Below are 17,209 nucleotides of genomic sequence, written 5' to 3'. Positions count from 1 at the left end.
AGGGTCAGTGCTGAGGGAGAGCCGCACTGTCGGAGGGTCAGTGCTGAGGGAGTGCTGCACTGTCGGAGGGTCAGTACTGAGGGAGTGCTGCACTGTCGAAGGGTCACTGCTGAGGGAGCGCCGCACTGTCGGAGGTCACTGCTGAGGGAGTGCCGCACTGTCGGAGGGTCAGTACTGAGGGAGCGCCGCACTGTCGGAGGGTCAGTGCTGAGGGAGCGCCGCACTGTCAGAGGGTCAGTACTGACAGAGTACTTGCTGTGTGCCCTGCTTGGATTTTTGTAAAAAAGAAAAAAAATTTTAATGATTCATGAGGATTTCAGCGTATTTATCAGTTATTTAGTAGTTTTGAAGTGTTGTCGTGTACAAATTTTGAGCAAGACTTCCATACTTTTATATGTAATCTGTAAAATTAGAACATCCCGGAAATACTAGGGGCATCATCCATGGAAGGTGTAAGTGAGTTAACATTTCAGGGCAGTAACCTTTCATTAGAACTGGAATAATTTGGAGATTTAATGGTTTGATGTAAATACAGAGGCAGGAGGTGACACAGATAGGACAAATGCGAGGAATTGTAATAGAGTGACAGGCAGGGAGGGATTCGATGCTGAACAGAATGATGGCGCAAGGCCAGAAGAGATAGTAATGGGACAATTAACAAAATAAAGCATGGGTTTGGATGATGAAATGCCGATGAGATTACATAGGAACACTCTGTATTTGCAAACCTAGTCTCCCATTAACTGAAGGGTTAAATACAGAACCACAGCAAGCTCAAACCTAATTACCACTGATAACTCCGTCAAATGTTTATACGCTGCAATTTTCTGCTAAACTTTTTTTTATATGTTGTGAATATTAATAAATCAAGATATTTTCCTTTCAGCATATGAAATTGTGTTTAAAGGAATCTTTAAATTTGCATAATTGATGGCACTGTTTAAGACAGTTCCTTTGTGCATTTAATCAATATGATCTTTTCAGAATAAGACAGCATTAAATAAAAACCCACAGCTCAGAAACTGACCGTTAGAATCAATTGGTCTATGTCAGTCTTTCATCTCTAAAGAATCTTCTTCCCAACCCTATTTCATCATCTCTTCTCTTCTGCACAGCCTGCTTTTCCTTCCTCCCTCACATATTTAGATCCCAATTCATCTGACCTCAACCGTTTTGTAGAGTAACATATCTGTGTTGTATCTACATAATAACAAGAATAAGAAATGCACAATAGTGGTGCTAGCTGTTGTGGATTTATCACTTATAGTGAGTTTACCCAGGACATCTTGTAATGTAGTGGTGGCGCCCCTGTCTCTGAGCCAGCATCTCCAAGTTCAAGGACAGTACATTGACACCGCAGTCAAACAGACTGATGACACAATCTGCCAATGCTTTCCAACACACCCCAAGGGCAGGCAGTAAGAACAGGAGATATTCCTGGTCATCCCTATGATGGGAAGGGATTGGAGTCTTTATCATTATTATCCATAGCTCCTGATTGCAACCTATTCATTAAAGTGTACATTGCCACAGAACCTCAGATGCATTGGAGGGGGTCAGTTGGCTGGGTGACCAGATTGGTGCCAACAGCATGGGCTTTGAGCCCTGTTCTGACTGGGGGAGATAGAGAACCTGCCTCCCTTGCCAAACCTGTGTTGTGGGTCAGACTTGTCACCACAAAAAGTGTGAGTTTACAATCAGCTCACAGGAGATTGGGCAGAATATGTAACAAATGGACTTGGCTGTATTAATATTGAGAACAAGACAAAGTATTCATTTTCCATAATGCCATTATCACATTATCACATATCACTATGACACAGCCGAGCCCTGCCTGCCTCATAAAACCCAAGTATGTTAGGTCACTGGACCATTTTGCATCAAACAGAAAGAGTGCAGGAGAAACTTAGCAGGTCTGGCAGAATCTGTGCAGAGAGAAACGGAGTTAATATTTCAAGTCCAGTGTGACTGTTTTTCAGCATCTTCAGAGTTCTTCTTCTGTGTCAGATTTGCAGCATCCACAGTATTTTAGTTTTGTTTCAAATTATGCTTTCTTCTACTTCTTGGCTGAGAACTGTGGGACATGCTGTCTAAGAAACAGTGAGAGAAGCACATTCAAAGGTAGCTTTCAAAATGAGATTTGAACAAGATGCTTGAAAAGGAGACATTTTCAGGGTTGGGAGGAAACGGCCGACAGAGAGGGGGACTATGTGGATAACTCTTTCAAAGAGCTGACATGGGTACACTGGGTCAAATGGCCTCCCGATTCTGTGCTGTAAGATTTCCCATTTCAATGGTTAAAAAGTTGATCAGCTTGATACTGTACTGTCAGCTGGAGGTTGATGTTATCCAATCTGCACTCAAAGGGCTGGGAGGAGTGTTCCAGTTAGCCTGTGAGCCATTGATATCGGGAATAGCGAGGAAGACTGCTCCTGATTCCAGATCTGAAGCCTGACAGGTTTAAATGAAGGGAAAAATTAAACTTTGCATTTGTGTAGTGCCTATCAGAAACATGGAATGTCCTGAAAGTGCTTTAAAACTAATGGAATGGTTCTGAAATGTAATCACTGACATAAAGCAGGAAATGCAGCAGATAATTTGTGCACAGCAAGCTCCCACAAACAGCACCAAGATAAATGATCAGGTAATGAAATAACTCCAAAGAAGCAGGTATCCTGTCACCAAGACACCCTTTATTTACACATGAACAGACCTTAATTATATACAGCCTTATTCACAGTCAGGTACCAGAGTGTCAGTATCTCTGACACGCTTTTTAATCTGTCAGCCAGGGCTCCCTCATTGGACCAGATTAACAGCCCCAATCAGGAACTCCAATTCTATGAGGTCCAGCTGGCTGACCTTGTTACAATCACTACAAGATAAATTGTTTTATTTGCTGGGTGAGATTTAAATATTATCCAGGATGCCAGCAAAAGCAGGCCTATTCTTTGCCAAAAAACCATACCAGAATTATTTATTTTTACCCGGGAGGTGAGTGGAGACGCGATTTAAAGTCTTCTCTGGGAAACTGCTCCTCAGACAGAGCAGCACTCCCGTGGCTAGGGATGGGTCTGGTCAGCCTGCATTGCACACTCACATCTCCAGAGTGGGACGTGAACCTGTGACCTGCTCTTTCAAAGACACAAGTGTTATATTACTGCGCCATGGACGCAGAAAGGTCAACATAAGAAAGAGGAGAGAAGAAAGAAGGCTATTTGGACCATCGAGCCTGCTCCACCATTCAGCAAGATCATTGTCTATCCAATGTGGTCTTCGCTTGACTGTCATGCCTCTTCCATCATTTAACCTTAGATTCCTTGTAAAAAAAAAATAACTAACTCAGCTCTGAATATATTCAATGACCCAGCCTCCACTAGCCTCTGGGGATTGGAGGGGACAGAATTCCAAAGACTAACAACCCTCTAAGACAGAAAAGAAATCGTTTGTTGCTCTTGTTATAAATGGGAGACATTTTTTCTGAAACTGCGCCCCCAGCTCTAGATTCCCTGACAAAAGGAAACAGCATCTACCCTATCAAGCTCCCTAAGACTCTTATATGTTTCATTGGAGTCATCTCTCAATCTTCCAAACTTCAGTGAGCACAGGCCCACTCTAATCAAACCTCTACTGATTAGACAAACCCTTTAATTGAAGGAATCAACTGAGTGAACCTTCTGTGATTTACCTCCACAGGAAGTATATTCCTCCTTAAGTAAAGAGGCCAAGCTTGCACCCTCTGCTCCAGGTATGGTCTCATTGTATCCAACCTATAAGGGGCTGAATGACCTCATCCTCCTTTATTCATTCACATGGATGGGGACATCACTGCCTAGACAGCATTTATTGCCCAGAGGGCAGTTAAGAGTCAACTACATTCCTGTGGGTTTGGAGTCACATATAGGCCAGACCAGGTAAGGATGGCAGTTTCCTTCCCTAAAGGACGTTGGTGAACCAGATGGGTTTTTCCTGACAATGGATTCATGGTCATCATCATTCTTAATTCCAGATATTTATCGAATTCAAATTCTGCCATCTGCCGTGGTGGGATTCAAACCCGGGTCCCCAGAACATTATCTGGGTCTCTGGATTAACAGTCCAGCAATAATACCATTAGGCCATCGCCTCCCCTGATCCTACAATCTTCTGAAAAGTTTTCCTGCAATCTGTGGTGGAGGCTTGTACATATGTAGGGGCACGCAAGGACAGCAATTTTTTCCAGTGGTGCCTATGGGAGTGCAGAACTTATTGGCTCTTGGGAAACCAGAACTGAAAACAAAAGGAAACCATGGCAGCTGTTCATCTTCTCTCACTGCTCCCAGCCCGGCCTCTAAAGCTAAACTTGAAGTTACAAATCTCCTAAGGATATGACAAACATTACACGGCCAAAAACGTATAGATTCAGATCTAACACTGCTGGGTGCGGCGGCATTGTTCACTTCTGAAATGCTGATCAGTATGACCCACATGACACTCTCTAATGTGACCAGCCTGGGGAAGTGTGAGACAAAGAGAGAGATCAGCGAGGGATGAATCTCCAGGCAGGAGACAACCTGGGTTGCCAACCCTTCAGGATTACCCTGGCATCTGCAGTGTGGGAGATTACCATCCCTAGGCAATGGTTACGCTGAGCAATGTCCTGGAGGAAAGTCATCCCTGGGAGAGGACCAGAAAGGAGAATTAGAATTTATGCACGTTGAATACCTCGGTTCTACTTGCAGTAGAAATGCTGAAATACTTCCTCCCTGGCTCACCATTATCCATTCTTTTGTGTGCTTACCTGTCTTTCTCTCCCTCTGTGCTCTGTCTCCACCTATCACTCACTCCTTTAAACCCATCCTCCAACCTCAACCCCACACACCGCCTGTCTTCAGCATATATACCATCTTTTCCCAGTTACTACCAGTTCTAAGAGAAGGGTCACTGAACTTGAAACATTAAATCTCTTTCGCGCTTCACAGACGCTGCCTGCTGAGTTTCTCCACCAATTTCTGTTTTTGTTTCAGAATAAAAGCTAATTTTGGAGACAGTGGAATGCACTGCCCTAGAGTGTAGTGGCATAGATTATGGCTTTCAAAAGGGAATTAGCCAAATGCGGGAGGGAAAAGAAAATCACAGGGTTGCGGGGAATGGTTGGGTGAGTGGTAAGAGCTAAATTATTGTTGCAATGAATCAGAGTGGACTTGCACAGCCAAACAACCTCATTCTACGCTGTAACCCTCCTATCAATGAAACATCAGCTGGACCTATCAGGTGTGTGTGTGCCAGAAATTCATAGTCATACCACCCCCCTCAAAAACACTCTGAGAACTATTCAACTCTTGACAGGGATGATGTAGAGAGGTTGTTTCCCCTTGTGGGAGAGTTTAGGATGACAGGGCATCATCTCAAGCGTAAAGAGAAGCCTCTTTAAGGAAGGACGGAGAGGAGGAAGAATATTTTTTGCCCTCACGGGATAGTAAATCTGTGAAATTGTTTGCTGCGGAGGGCTGTCAGAGTGGCATCATTAAGTATATTCGAGGCTGAGATATTGTGGTTGGTTGGCTCGCCGAGCTGGTTCGTGGTTTTTCCGCAAATGTTTCACTACCCTGCTGGGTAATATCATTAGTGCCGCCTCCGATGAAGTGCCGTTGTGTTTTCCCGCTTGTTATTTAAACTCTGGTGTCCGTTGAGCTGGATCACCTCACTTCCGGTTTTCCTTCGCAATGGAGTATATATGGGGTCCACCTCTATGTGTTTGTTGATGGCTTTCTTCATGGAGAACCAGGCTCCTAGGAATTCCCAGTGAGGTAATCCAGTTCAACGCACACCAGAGTTTAAATTACAGGTGGGAAAACACACTGGCGCTTCATCGGAGGCTGCACTGATGATGTTACCCAGTATGGTAACGAAACATCTGCGGAACTGCAAACCAGCTTGCCGAGCCAACTAACCACAGCATCTACAACCTGAGCTACAAATCTACTCTAAAACCTTGAAGGCTGAGATAGACAGATTTTTAATTGAGAAAAAAAATAAGAGTTATGGGGAAGAGGCAAGAAATTGGAGTTGGGGATTATCAGATCAGATCTCGTTGAATGGCAGAGCAGACTCGATGGGTTGAATGGCCTACTTTTACTCCTACATCTCACAGTCTTACGGTCTGATCCCACAGTCTGGGAATTGGTCAGATCTCTGATTCAGCATTGCCTCCCCCTGAACAGCCTACAGAATTCCGTATTGTGAGAATTGGTACAAAGATATGAAGCATGTTGATGTACTGGTTAACAGTTTATCAACTACCCAGCAATTCTACCAGGCAGTTCCTCCTGAACCTCATTGAGCTTCTTGTCACAATCTCACAGGTCGGCCTCAAAGTTTGAGCAAGGATTTCGCTTTTAGCTTTATTTCCTCAGTGGAGACAACTAATCCAAGAGAAAGCCATTTTCTCATGGATATTTTTATTCAGAAACATAGGGTTCTCTGTCGGGGTTTCATATCTTCTTGAAGGTATTAAGGAAGGCTTCCCCCATTCCTTCTCCCCTTCAACCTGGTGCTACCTACTGGACATGTCATTATGGATTTAGCCTGTTAGAAGGACGTTAAATTTAAACGGGGGAGAGTTCCCACAGGCCTGGGCCAATAGAGGTCCTTAATGGTGGGTCTTTAACTCTGTGACTTAAGGGCACAATCCTGGCCAATGTGATGAGACAGCAACAGTCTGGATCAGCTCCCCACTTTGTTACCCAGGGACAGGGAGCATGTGGCTGCATCAGGAATCAAAATAGTCATTATGTATGTTAATGCTCAGCGACATTGGAAACAACGCCCCCAGTCTGCAGCAAACCCCCATCAGATTCCCTGTTGAAGGGATGGAACATACTTTTTGACATGTGTGTGACACTAGTTACCACACACTAATACAATAAGCCAAGTTATTACACCTTAATGGAACACATAAAGTCCAATCAGCTGCACTTAGTGTTCCATGATAAAGAGATTCCGAAAGGACGCTAACCTATTGTCATTTTATACTTTATGTGTTTATGAACCTTTCATTTTTTTTTCATCCGTTTTTCTTTTCTTGTTTTGTTTATTTTCTTGAAGGTTTATTTTATCAAATTTCTACAGAACAGAAAGGTCGAACAGACTTTGGATATTCCTGTAAGTTTGTTTCCTTTGTTACTTTTTGTTCTTTCGTTTGTGTTAATGGTTGTTTTATTTTGCAGCCTGCAGCTTTTGCTTTGACTATTTTGCTTTTGAGTTTGTCTTGTTTCGTGACAGGTGGGTGTATGGGGATTGGAGAGAGTGTGTGAGGGGTGTGGGGTAGAGTGTGTGGTATCTTTGATGGAAAAGGATTTTTTAAAAATCAATAAAACTTGCGAATGATTCATACAGGTCCATGTAGACTTGTGAACCTCAGCTCCAGTAACTTGCATTACTATTATTATTTTTATTCTCCTTTTCCCTTTGGGTGTGAGGCAGCAGGTACTTTCAAACACCAAGAGGCTTGAGGCCTAATGGTGAATTGTCAAGGAGAGCAAGCATAACAACATTGTTCTGTAGGAATCAAAAGAAACTTCAGAATTCATGGCAGCTTGTAAAGAAAGGCTGGATAGCTTGGGACTTTTTTCACTGGAGCGTAGGAGGTTGAGAGGTGACCTTATAGAAGTTTATAAAATAATGAGAGGTATAGATAGAGTTAATAGTAGGATGGGGGATTTCAAGACGAGGGGGCACATTTTCAAGGTGAGAGGAGAGAAATTTAAAAAGACACGAGGGGCAATTTTTTTTACACAGAGGGTTACTCGTGTGTGGAATGAACTTCTGGAGGAAGTGGTGGATGTGAGTACAATTACAACGTTTAAAAAACATTTGGACAAATACATGAATAGGAAAGGTTTGGATTATGGGCCAGGATCAGGCAGGTGGGACTAGTTTAGTTTAGGATTATGTTAGGCATGTACTGGTTGGACCAAAGGGTCTGTTTCTACTCTGTATGACTCTATGGCTATATCATTATACAACTGTGACTCCTATCGGTGAATCTCACAGTCTAAGCTAAATTCTTAGCCATTTTGAGTTTTCAGAATCAAATGCAGAAAATGCTGGAGAAACTCAGCAGGTCTGGAAACAGCTGTGGAAAGGGAAACAGAGCTCTGAAGAAGAGTCAGACCGGATTCAAAACATTAACTCTGTTTCTCTCTCCACAGATGTTCCCAGACCTGCTGAGTTTCTCCAGCGTTCTCTGTGTTTGTTTTAACACACAAAAAATTTGACATCATCCAGGATAAAGCAGCCCACTTGCTTAGTATTCCATCTATCCCCCAGATGCACAGTGGCAGTGGTGTGTACCATCTACAAGATGCACTGTAGTAAATATCCAAACCCCCTTCAACAGTACCTTCCAAAACTATGACTACTTCCATGTAGAAGGATAAGGGTAGCAGATACATAGGAACACCACCTTCTGAAAGTTCCCCTCCAAACCACTCACCGTTGTGACTCAGAAATATATGATAATTTCTTTAATGTCACTGGGTCAAAATCCTGGAATTCCCTCCCTAATAGCACTGTGGGTGTACCCACACTCCAAGAACTGAATAGGTTCAAGAAGGCAGCTCACCACTACCTTCTCAAGGATAGTTAGGGATAGGTGATCAATGTTGATCCAGCCAGCAATGCCCATTTCCATGAATCATAAAATAGTAATTGAAGAGGTTTGCATTAGAATGAGAAAGCAAAATGTATTTATCATCTGACCTCCATGTTGGTTTGAGGTTTCTTATGGATGGATTTCACCTCCAGGTCAAATTTTTTTTTAAAAAGTGAACGCTAGCAAAACTCATTCTCTGATGTCTGCAGCTCCTGATGTTAGCGTTTACTTGTGTTAGATATTTTAACTTTTCAATTTGACCTCACACCAAGACCTTTACTATATTTTCCAGTGCTAGTTTACAGTGACTGAAATTGCGATGTGATTTTGGAATTGCGTTTTTAGCATGTCGAGCCCAGGGTTCAAGCATTGAGATCATGAATAATGCCTGCAACATAGCTCCTTCATTAATTACCTGAAAAGGATCTGTGGGGTATGGCATTTTGAGGGATTGTAATTTTTTTTAAACCTTACCCTGGAGAATTCCCATGAGGGCAAGGAAAACAGTTCCTAATTACCCATCTCCTTTTGCTGTTTTTCCAAACCTCACTCCAACTTTTCCCTCTTCCTCTTCCTATTTTAACTTTTCCTTCCCTATTTTCTCTTCCAAACTCCAGGCAAGCCAGGAATTTCACAGGGATATGACAGCATTTTGTTTGCTTTGTTTTTATGAAAAGGCCATGTTACCATTTAGTAAAACTGAGGAGTAATCTGTATTTCAAAGATTGACAGATACCAATGGATCCAATACATCAGAGTGAGGAAATAATCTATATGTGAACCAACTGCTCTCACTGACTGGCCTGAACTGTCTCTATAGGTGCTGGTGCCCCACAAATGAATAGAATTCATTTTGTGTGAGACTGGTAAGAAAATGCATCACCACCATATTCTTGGTAATGTCTCCCAGCCTTACAGCCTTTTTTGCAACTCCTCCATACTCCTCTAATCTTAGCCTGTTTCACATTTTTGATTTTAAACAGTATATTTCCCCCTCTGGTGATCATTCCTCCAGCTGCTCAGGCCCTAAACTCCTAAACCTCTCTGTCTGATGAGATTGGTCATTTGAACTGGTTGGAAGCTTCTGGACTTCAATGGTGAACGTGATCCTTACATTTGGAAGAAAATGGTCTTATTAGTGATAGGCAGCATGGTTTTGTGCAGGAAAGGTCATGTCTTACCAACTCGATAGAATTCTTTGAGGAAGTGACAAAGTTGATAGATGAGGGAAGGGCTGTGGATGTCATATACATGGACTTCAGTGAGCCGTTTGATAAGGTTCCCCATGGGAGCCACTGCCCAAATATATCAGTTCACTCAACTTCCGAGAGTGCAATTCGACCGCTTCCACTCAGCTCCGCTGCCAAAGTGAAGAACTTACCCTCCCGGCAGCCCCCTGGTCGTCGCTCTCACTGTTCCTGCTGCTGCTGCAAAAATGAAGTGTCGTGTAACTTCTGACCTTGTCCATCCCAGTCCAACACCGGCACCTCCACATCAACATTGATGATGGTCATCATTTCCTTGTCTGATACCTGGAATGGGTGCGTTTCTGCTGGAGTTTAGAATAGCCAGAGGTGACTTGATTGAAACATATAAGATCCTGAGGTGACTTAACCAGGTGAATGTGGAAAAGATGTTTCCTTTTGTGGGAGAGACTAGAACTGAGGAGTCACTCAACGAAGACAGCAATAAGGAGTTTTCTTTTCCCAAGAGACTTGTGAGTCTTTGGATCTCCTTTTCTCAAAGAAAGTAGAAGCAGATGTTTCAATATTTTTCAGGCAGAGTTAGACTTTGAATAAGTGATAATACATTGTGGAGCTGAAGGAACACAGCAGATTAGGCAGCAAAGAGGAGCAGGAAAGTCGATGTTTCAGGTCAGACCCTTCTTCAGAAATGTTCAGAATTCTTCATTTCTGAAGAAGGGTCCTGACCCGAAACGTCAACTTTCCTGCTCTTCTGATGCTGCCTGATCTGCTGCGTTCCTCCAGCTCCACACTGTGTTATCTCTGACTCCAACATCGGCAGTTCTTATTATCTCTGATAGACTTTGAATAAGCAAGGCATGAATGGTTACTGGGAACAGGCAGGAATTGTGTGCAGTTTTGGTCTCCTTATCCGAGGAAGGATGTTCTGGCTACGGAGTGAGTGAAACAGAGGATTACCAGACTGATTCCTGGGATGGCAGGACTGATGTATGAAGAGAGAGACTGGATCGGTTAGGATTATATTCGTGGAGTTCACAAAAACTTTGGGGACGGGTGGGAGATCTCATAGAAGCCAGGAAGGATGATCACAGGGACCGTCCAGAATCAGGGGCCACACTTTAACGATACGGGGTAGGCATTTAGGACTGAGATGAGGAGAAATGTCTTCACCAAAAGACTGGTGAGCCTGTGGAATTCTCTGCCACAAGAAAGCAGTTGAGGCCAAAACGTTAAATGTTTTCAAGGAGGAGTTAGATACAGTACTTAGGGTGAAAGGGATCAAAGGGCATAGGGAGAAAGTGGGAACAAGACACTCATTTGGATGGTCAGCCATGATTCTATTGAATGGAGTAGCAGACTTGAATGGCCGAATGGCCTACTGCTGCTCCTAGTTGTGTATGTTTGAATGTGAAGCAGCATGCTTTAATGGAATGTTTATTGTAGCAAAAACTCTGTGGCTTTGCCATTATTTTGTTTTACTTAATTAATCATTTCCCGAGCAATACGAAGTGGTGGTGATTGTAGGGGGTGTAGGAACAATGGCACATCACTGTGTGTCAGTGTTCCTGATCACGTCCCAGAGGAGCTGAGTGCTTCCCCGGGGATGAGATGGCCTATGTGTTCCAACGGCCTCCTTTCTCCTTCCTGTGCAGCCGCGCCGGGATCCGACGACGTGGCCCTCTACGTTGCCGTGGTGGTGGCGGTGATCGTGTGCCTCGCCATTCTGCTGGTTGTGGTGATGTTTGTGTATCGGAAGAACCACCGGGATTTCAGCTCTGACATCAGAGACTCTGCAGCTCTGAATGGGGGCTTTCAGCCAGTGAACATCAAGACAACCAGGCAAGGTTGGTGTGTTCGGACTCTCTTTCCAGGCTTCCGTTTAAAATATGATAGTGATGTCTTTGTTCTGTGTGATCCAATATTGAGCTACTCTAGGCTGGGGTTACTGCTGTAACATTTCCCACCTTCGAACCAAGAGCTAAGACTGTATAAGCAAAGTTGCCATGATCCTACTGGGGCCATAGGACTAATGTCTCATGGGAGAGAGAGACAACTGGTGGTGGTTTAACCTGAGGGTCACCACACCCAGCAGGTGAGGGGAGAGGTTGAGAAGGAGAGTCCCTCATGGGTACCTCAGCCACTGCAGGAATTAAACCCACCCTGTTGGTATTACTCTGTATTGCAATCCAACTGTCCAGCCAGATGAGCTAACCAACTCCTGAGACCATGTATCATTTTCGACTCAGACTTTCCCTCATCTCATGATGTACATTGCTCACAAAGCAAATGCATCTGTCGGCTTCCATAGCTAATTTGTCCAGGAACATATCGTTAGCCTGTCACCAAGATAATATAAATTGAAAGATGACACTCCACATCAAATGTGACCAACTAGGAGTCTCTCCTGATCTTACCTCGTACTTTGAAAAGATTTACAGGTTGACAATCAATTGGTTTTCCACACCATAAACACATCTTCCATGGCTGTGGCATGGGACTCTGTAGCCTTTAGTAACTTCTACAATGAGCCAAAATCCCTTTCAAATAAAGGTCAACATTTCATTTGCCTTCCTGTAGAGGTGGATGATGATTGCATTGTACTTGATTACTGTAACACAAAATGTATAAAAATGCTGTATTTCTTTATAAAAGCAGAGGATGTGTCATTGATCTATCTTCTGAAGCCAGATTTGGGGAAAATCCTTTGGCCCTCTCCCTGAATAAACATCTTCCACAAGCCTGAATCCTGCCTGCCTCCTGAGTCTTTGTCCCGAGTTGAGAAATATGCTCCTACACTTCCCTATTATCTGCCATTGTACATTCAGCGTAATTAGGAAGGCAAATGGAACGTTGACCTTTATTTGAAAGGAATAGAAAAAGAAGTAGGAAGGTTTTGCTCAAAATACACAAAACATTAGTCAGACCAGAGATGGAATACTCTGATCAGTTTCAGGCCCGTTATCTTTGGAAAGATACACTGACAATGGAGGTAATCCAGAGAATGTTCACTAGGCTGATACCAGGAATGGAGGGACTGTCTCATGAGGAGAGGTTGATAGGTTAAGCCTGTACTCACTGGAGTTTAAAATAGTGAGAGGCGACCTTACTGACAGGTTAGATGTGAAAAGTGTCTGAGGAAGGGCCACTGGACCCGAAACGTTAACTCTGATGTCCCTTCACAGATGTTGCCAGACCTGCTGAGCTTTTCCAACAACTCCTGTTTTTGTTGGTGTAGATGTGGAAAGGTTGCTTCCCCTTGTGGGAGACCGTAAATCCAGAGGGCAAAATCTACAGAGTGGGAGGGTCACACATTTAAGAGAGAGATGAGAGATGAATTTCTTCTTTCAGAGGGTGGTCAAACTACAGAATTCTTTACTGCAGGGGACTGTTGAGCCTGAGCCATTAAGTACAGTGAAGGCTGAGGTCAACAAATTGTTAATCAATAAGGGAATCCAGGATTATGGGAAAAAGGCAGGAAAGCGGAGTTAAGGATTATCAGGTCAGCCACAATCTCATTGAATGGTGGAGTAGACCTGATGGGCCGAGTGGCCTATTTCTGCTTCTACGTCTTATGGTCTAACATTGATAAAATGCCCATCTCAGCATTGGAGTGATATTTCTTCTCCATCCCCTTCTTTCTTTGCCAACTTGTTTCTGAGCATTTACATTCACTTAGTGTCGAATGAACTCCTAACACCATCGCTAACCAACAGGATGTTTAGCTAAACTGTAACTTATGAGAGAATTTCGGGGAGATTCTTTCTTTCATTTTCAGCAGTGGTAGAGTAGAAGGAAATAGGAGAGGGGAGATGATAAGGGACCTGACTAATGTAGTCCTCCAGGCCGTTAGAGAAGTGTCACAGACTAGACCTGAGTGCTGATAGACTGGTTAATACCTACGTATCAGTCAATCACACAGCAGGTTCCTCTTTATCAAATCAAGGGGAGGCAATGGCCTGCTTCCACACTGTAGGGATTCTGTGATTCTATGCAGAAGTGATACCACAATGGGAAAATAATGCACTAAATCTGTCTTTATTTAGAATGGATGAAATTTGTTCCTTACAATTGCCACAGTTATCCTCTCATTCCCTTTGTGCAGATAACTCCCATCTCCTTGCTGTCCAGCCAGACCTTACAGCTGCTGCTGCTATGTACAGAGGCCCTATGTACGCCTTGCACGATATCTCAGACAAGATCCCGATGACCAACTCGCCGTTGCTCGATCCCCTGCCCAACCTTAAAATTAAGGTGTACAACAACTCCTGTGGGGTCCCACCTCAGGCGGAGGCAGGAGATCTAGCAGCAAAACTCTCCCCACAGCTCACAGAGTCTCTGCTTGACAACCAGGCCCAGAACGCCGAGCACCAGAGCCCTGTTCCGCAGAAAGATCCGTCATGCAGTGCTTTCGGGAGCTTCAACATCCTGGGAGGACATCTCATTGTACCCAACTCCGGTAAGTCTCCATAACTCTTCCTGCCTTTCCCAGGGGAGTGAGGGAAATGTAATTCAGCAGCTGGAAGCTTTGCTGTATTTGAACCTGCATTGTTGAGAAGGCTGAATATTTGTTTGGCAACATTTTCAAATTGAGGCTTTGTCCTCAAATTGCACAGAGCTGCCTCACATGACAACAGGTATCACATCATGGGTTGACCTGTTCAGAACTCAGCTACACTAATCAGCTTCAGTCAAGAGTTTTTTTTTAATTCATTCATAGGATGTGGGTATCACTGGCTAGGCCACTATTTATTACCCATCCCAAATTGCCCAGATAGCAGTGAAGCGTCAACCGCATTGCTGTGGGTCTGGAGTCACATGTAGATCAGACCAGGTAAGGATGGCAGTTTCCTTCCCTAAAGGGCATTAGTGACCCAGATGGGCTTTTTCCCAACAACGGGGACGACTTGTTGATCTAGGGGTATGATTCGTGTTTCGGATACTGTACAGTGTTGGCTTACGAGAGGTCCCGAGTTCAACTCCCGAATGAGCCCAGGCTTCTCATTTCAATTTGGGTGGCACGGTGGCTCAGTGGTTAGCACTGCTGCCTCACAGCGTGAGGGACGCAGGTTCAATTCCAGCCTCAGGTGACTGTCTGTGTGAAGTTTGCACATTCTCCTCATGTCTGCATGGGTTTCCTCTGGGTGCTCCAGTTTCCTCCCACAGTCCAAAGATGTGCAGGGTAGGTGGATTGGCCATGCTAAATTGCCCATAGTGCCCAGGGATGTTTGGGTTAGACATGGGAAATGCAGGGATAGGGGAATGGGTCTGGGTGGGATGCTCTTTGGATTGGTGGTATGAACTTGTTGGGCCAAATGGCCTGTTTCCACACTGTAGGGATTCTAAGATCCATGAATTGGCAATGGATTCATGGCCATCATTAGACTCTTAATTCCAGATTTTTTTTTAATTGAATTCACATTCCACTATCTGCCATGGTGGGACTTGAACTGGGTCCCCAGAACATTATTTGGGTCTTCGGATTAACAATCCAGCGATAATACCATTAGGTACCTCCACCACCTCCCAACAGTACCACAATGTCCATCAAGCCTGATGTATGTGGAACTCCTTTACCTTCATACCATTTGGGAAACATCCGCAATGGCCCTGAGAATCGAGGCTTTGGGGCGGCAGGTCCACATACTATAAGGAGATAAGGCTACCTCATGGAGATAAGACTTTTAGATCTGGATGCTTCCCTCTTTCTTCTTGGCTCTGGTTTTTTTTTGGATTTCTGCTTTTGATTTTAATTCTGGTTGTTGTATCTTAGATAGTTGCTTTGTTTTTGTATCTCGGTGTTTTTATTTTATTTGAATTTTTGTACCTAAGATGGTGCTGCCGAATGACGACTTCATACTCGTTTCACGGTATTTCTGTACCTGAGTACATGTGACAATAAAACCTAATTCTAATTCTAATCCTCAGTCATGGTCACTGAACCATTCTCTATCAAAATCACCTAAGTGGCTAAAATGCAAACAACAAGAAACTATAGACAAGGGTCATGGCTTCATTTCATTGGATGTAAAGCACTTTGAAACATCTTTAGCAGTACAGACTCGATGGGCTGAAAGGCCTTTTTTTCTGTAATGTTTGACTCTATGGTCACAAAAGGTGTAATCTAAGTAAGGACTCTTTCTCCTTTCTGCATCTCCAATTTTCCAACCACCTCTGGTGATAGGGATTGGATTGGAAGAATTGGATTGTTTTCTGTGGCCTTTTATCTCAAGTCGTCAACACTCTTATGTGACAGCGTCTTAACCCACGAGGAACTGGGCTCGTGGCGTAGTCACGGACAATACTGGAGAAACTCAGCAGGTCTGGCACCATCTGTGAGAGAGAAACACAGAGTTCAGGTTTCGAGTCCAGTATGTGTCTTCTTCAGAACTGAAAGGGGTTGGAAGATGGGTTTTCTTACACTTTTGACAGGAGCAGAGGAGGGGCAAGGAGGCAGATGGTGTGGAAGCCCAGCACAAAAAACACCTCCACATGCAGACTCCCAACCTAAGGGTAGGCAATGGCCTAGTGGTGTTTTCATTGGACTGTTAATCCAAAGGCCCAGATAATGTTCTGGAGACCCGGGTTTGAATCCTGCCACAGCAGATAGTGGAGTTTAAATTCAATAAATATCTAGATTTAAGAGTCTGATGATTATGAATCCATTGGTGATTGTCTGGAAAAGCCCATCTGGTTCACTAATGTCCTTTAGGGAAGGAAACTGCCATCCTTCCCTGGTCTGGCCTACATGTGACTCCAAACCCACAGCAATGTGGTTGACCCTTATACTGTTAGGGATGGGCAATAAATGCTGGCCTCATCCTGTGAATGAATAAAGGGGGAAAAAACCCTCTTTCCATCACATCTTTCTCCTTGCTCCTCCTCTGCCTCTGGCAAAAATATATAAAAAAGCCCATTTTCCAACATCTATCAGTTCTGAAGAGGAGCCACAAAAGACTCAATACATTAACTTTGTTTCTCTCTGATAGTGTGGTACTCCCTCAGTGCATCCCCATTCATTGAAAGATCTTTGTTTCTGTCTTTCTGTTTATCTGTGTAAGAGTTGAGTCCCAAAATAAACATTCCTTCCAAAAACTCAGGATAAATCAACAAGATCTCCAAAAGTCCTTCTCAAGTTAAATTGTAATGACATTCAGACCAACTCAGAATAAAGTTTGCCTGCTCAACAATTGCACTGCTTTGATTAAGTATGAAACAGGCGACAAAATTTATGCAGAGATAGCAGGAACTGCAGATGCTGGAGAATCTGAGATAACAAGGTGTAGAGCTGGATGAACACAGCAGGCCAAGCAGCATCATAGGAGCAGGAAGGCTGATGTTTCGGGCCTAGACCCTTCTTCAGAAAAATTCT

The 17,209-nt window shown here is 43.7% G+C and overlaps 1 protein-coding gene across 1 annotated transcript in view; it reads left to right on the top strand.

The window, feature by feature from the left end:
- The window catches only part of LOC109918535 (netrin receptor UNC5C-like), a gene marked incomplete at its 5' end in the record, with an annotated part of 87,772 nt that overhangs the window by 47,878 nt on the left and 22,685 nt on the right, over positions 1 to 17,209 (top strand). Inside the window, 3 exons of the mRNA XM_048611946.1 lie at positions 7,087 to 7,143; positions 11,493 to 11,684; positions 13,943 to 14,296. Of these exons, the coding sequence (XP_048467903.1) occupies positions 7,087 to 7,143; positions 11,493 to 11,684; positions 13,943 to 14,296 (603 nt within the window). The remainder of the gene's footprint in view (positions 1 to 7,086; positions 7,144 to 11,492; positions 11,685 to 13,942; positions 14,297 to 17,209) is intronic.

The sequence above is a fragment of the Rhincodon typus genome, chromosome 1, assembly GCF_021869965.1.
Source record: "Rhincodon typus isolate 14 chromosome 1, sRhiTyp1.1, whole genome shotgun sequence".
NCBI lineage: Eukaryota > Metazoa > Chordata > Chondrichthyes > Orectolobiformes > Rhincodontidae > Rhincodon > Rhincodon typus.
Note: the sequence above shows the minus strand (reverse complement) of the source record. Positions and strands in the feature narration are given on the sequence as shown.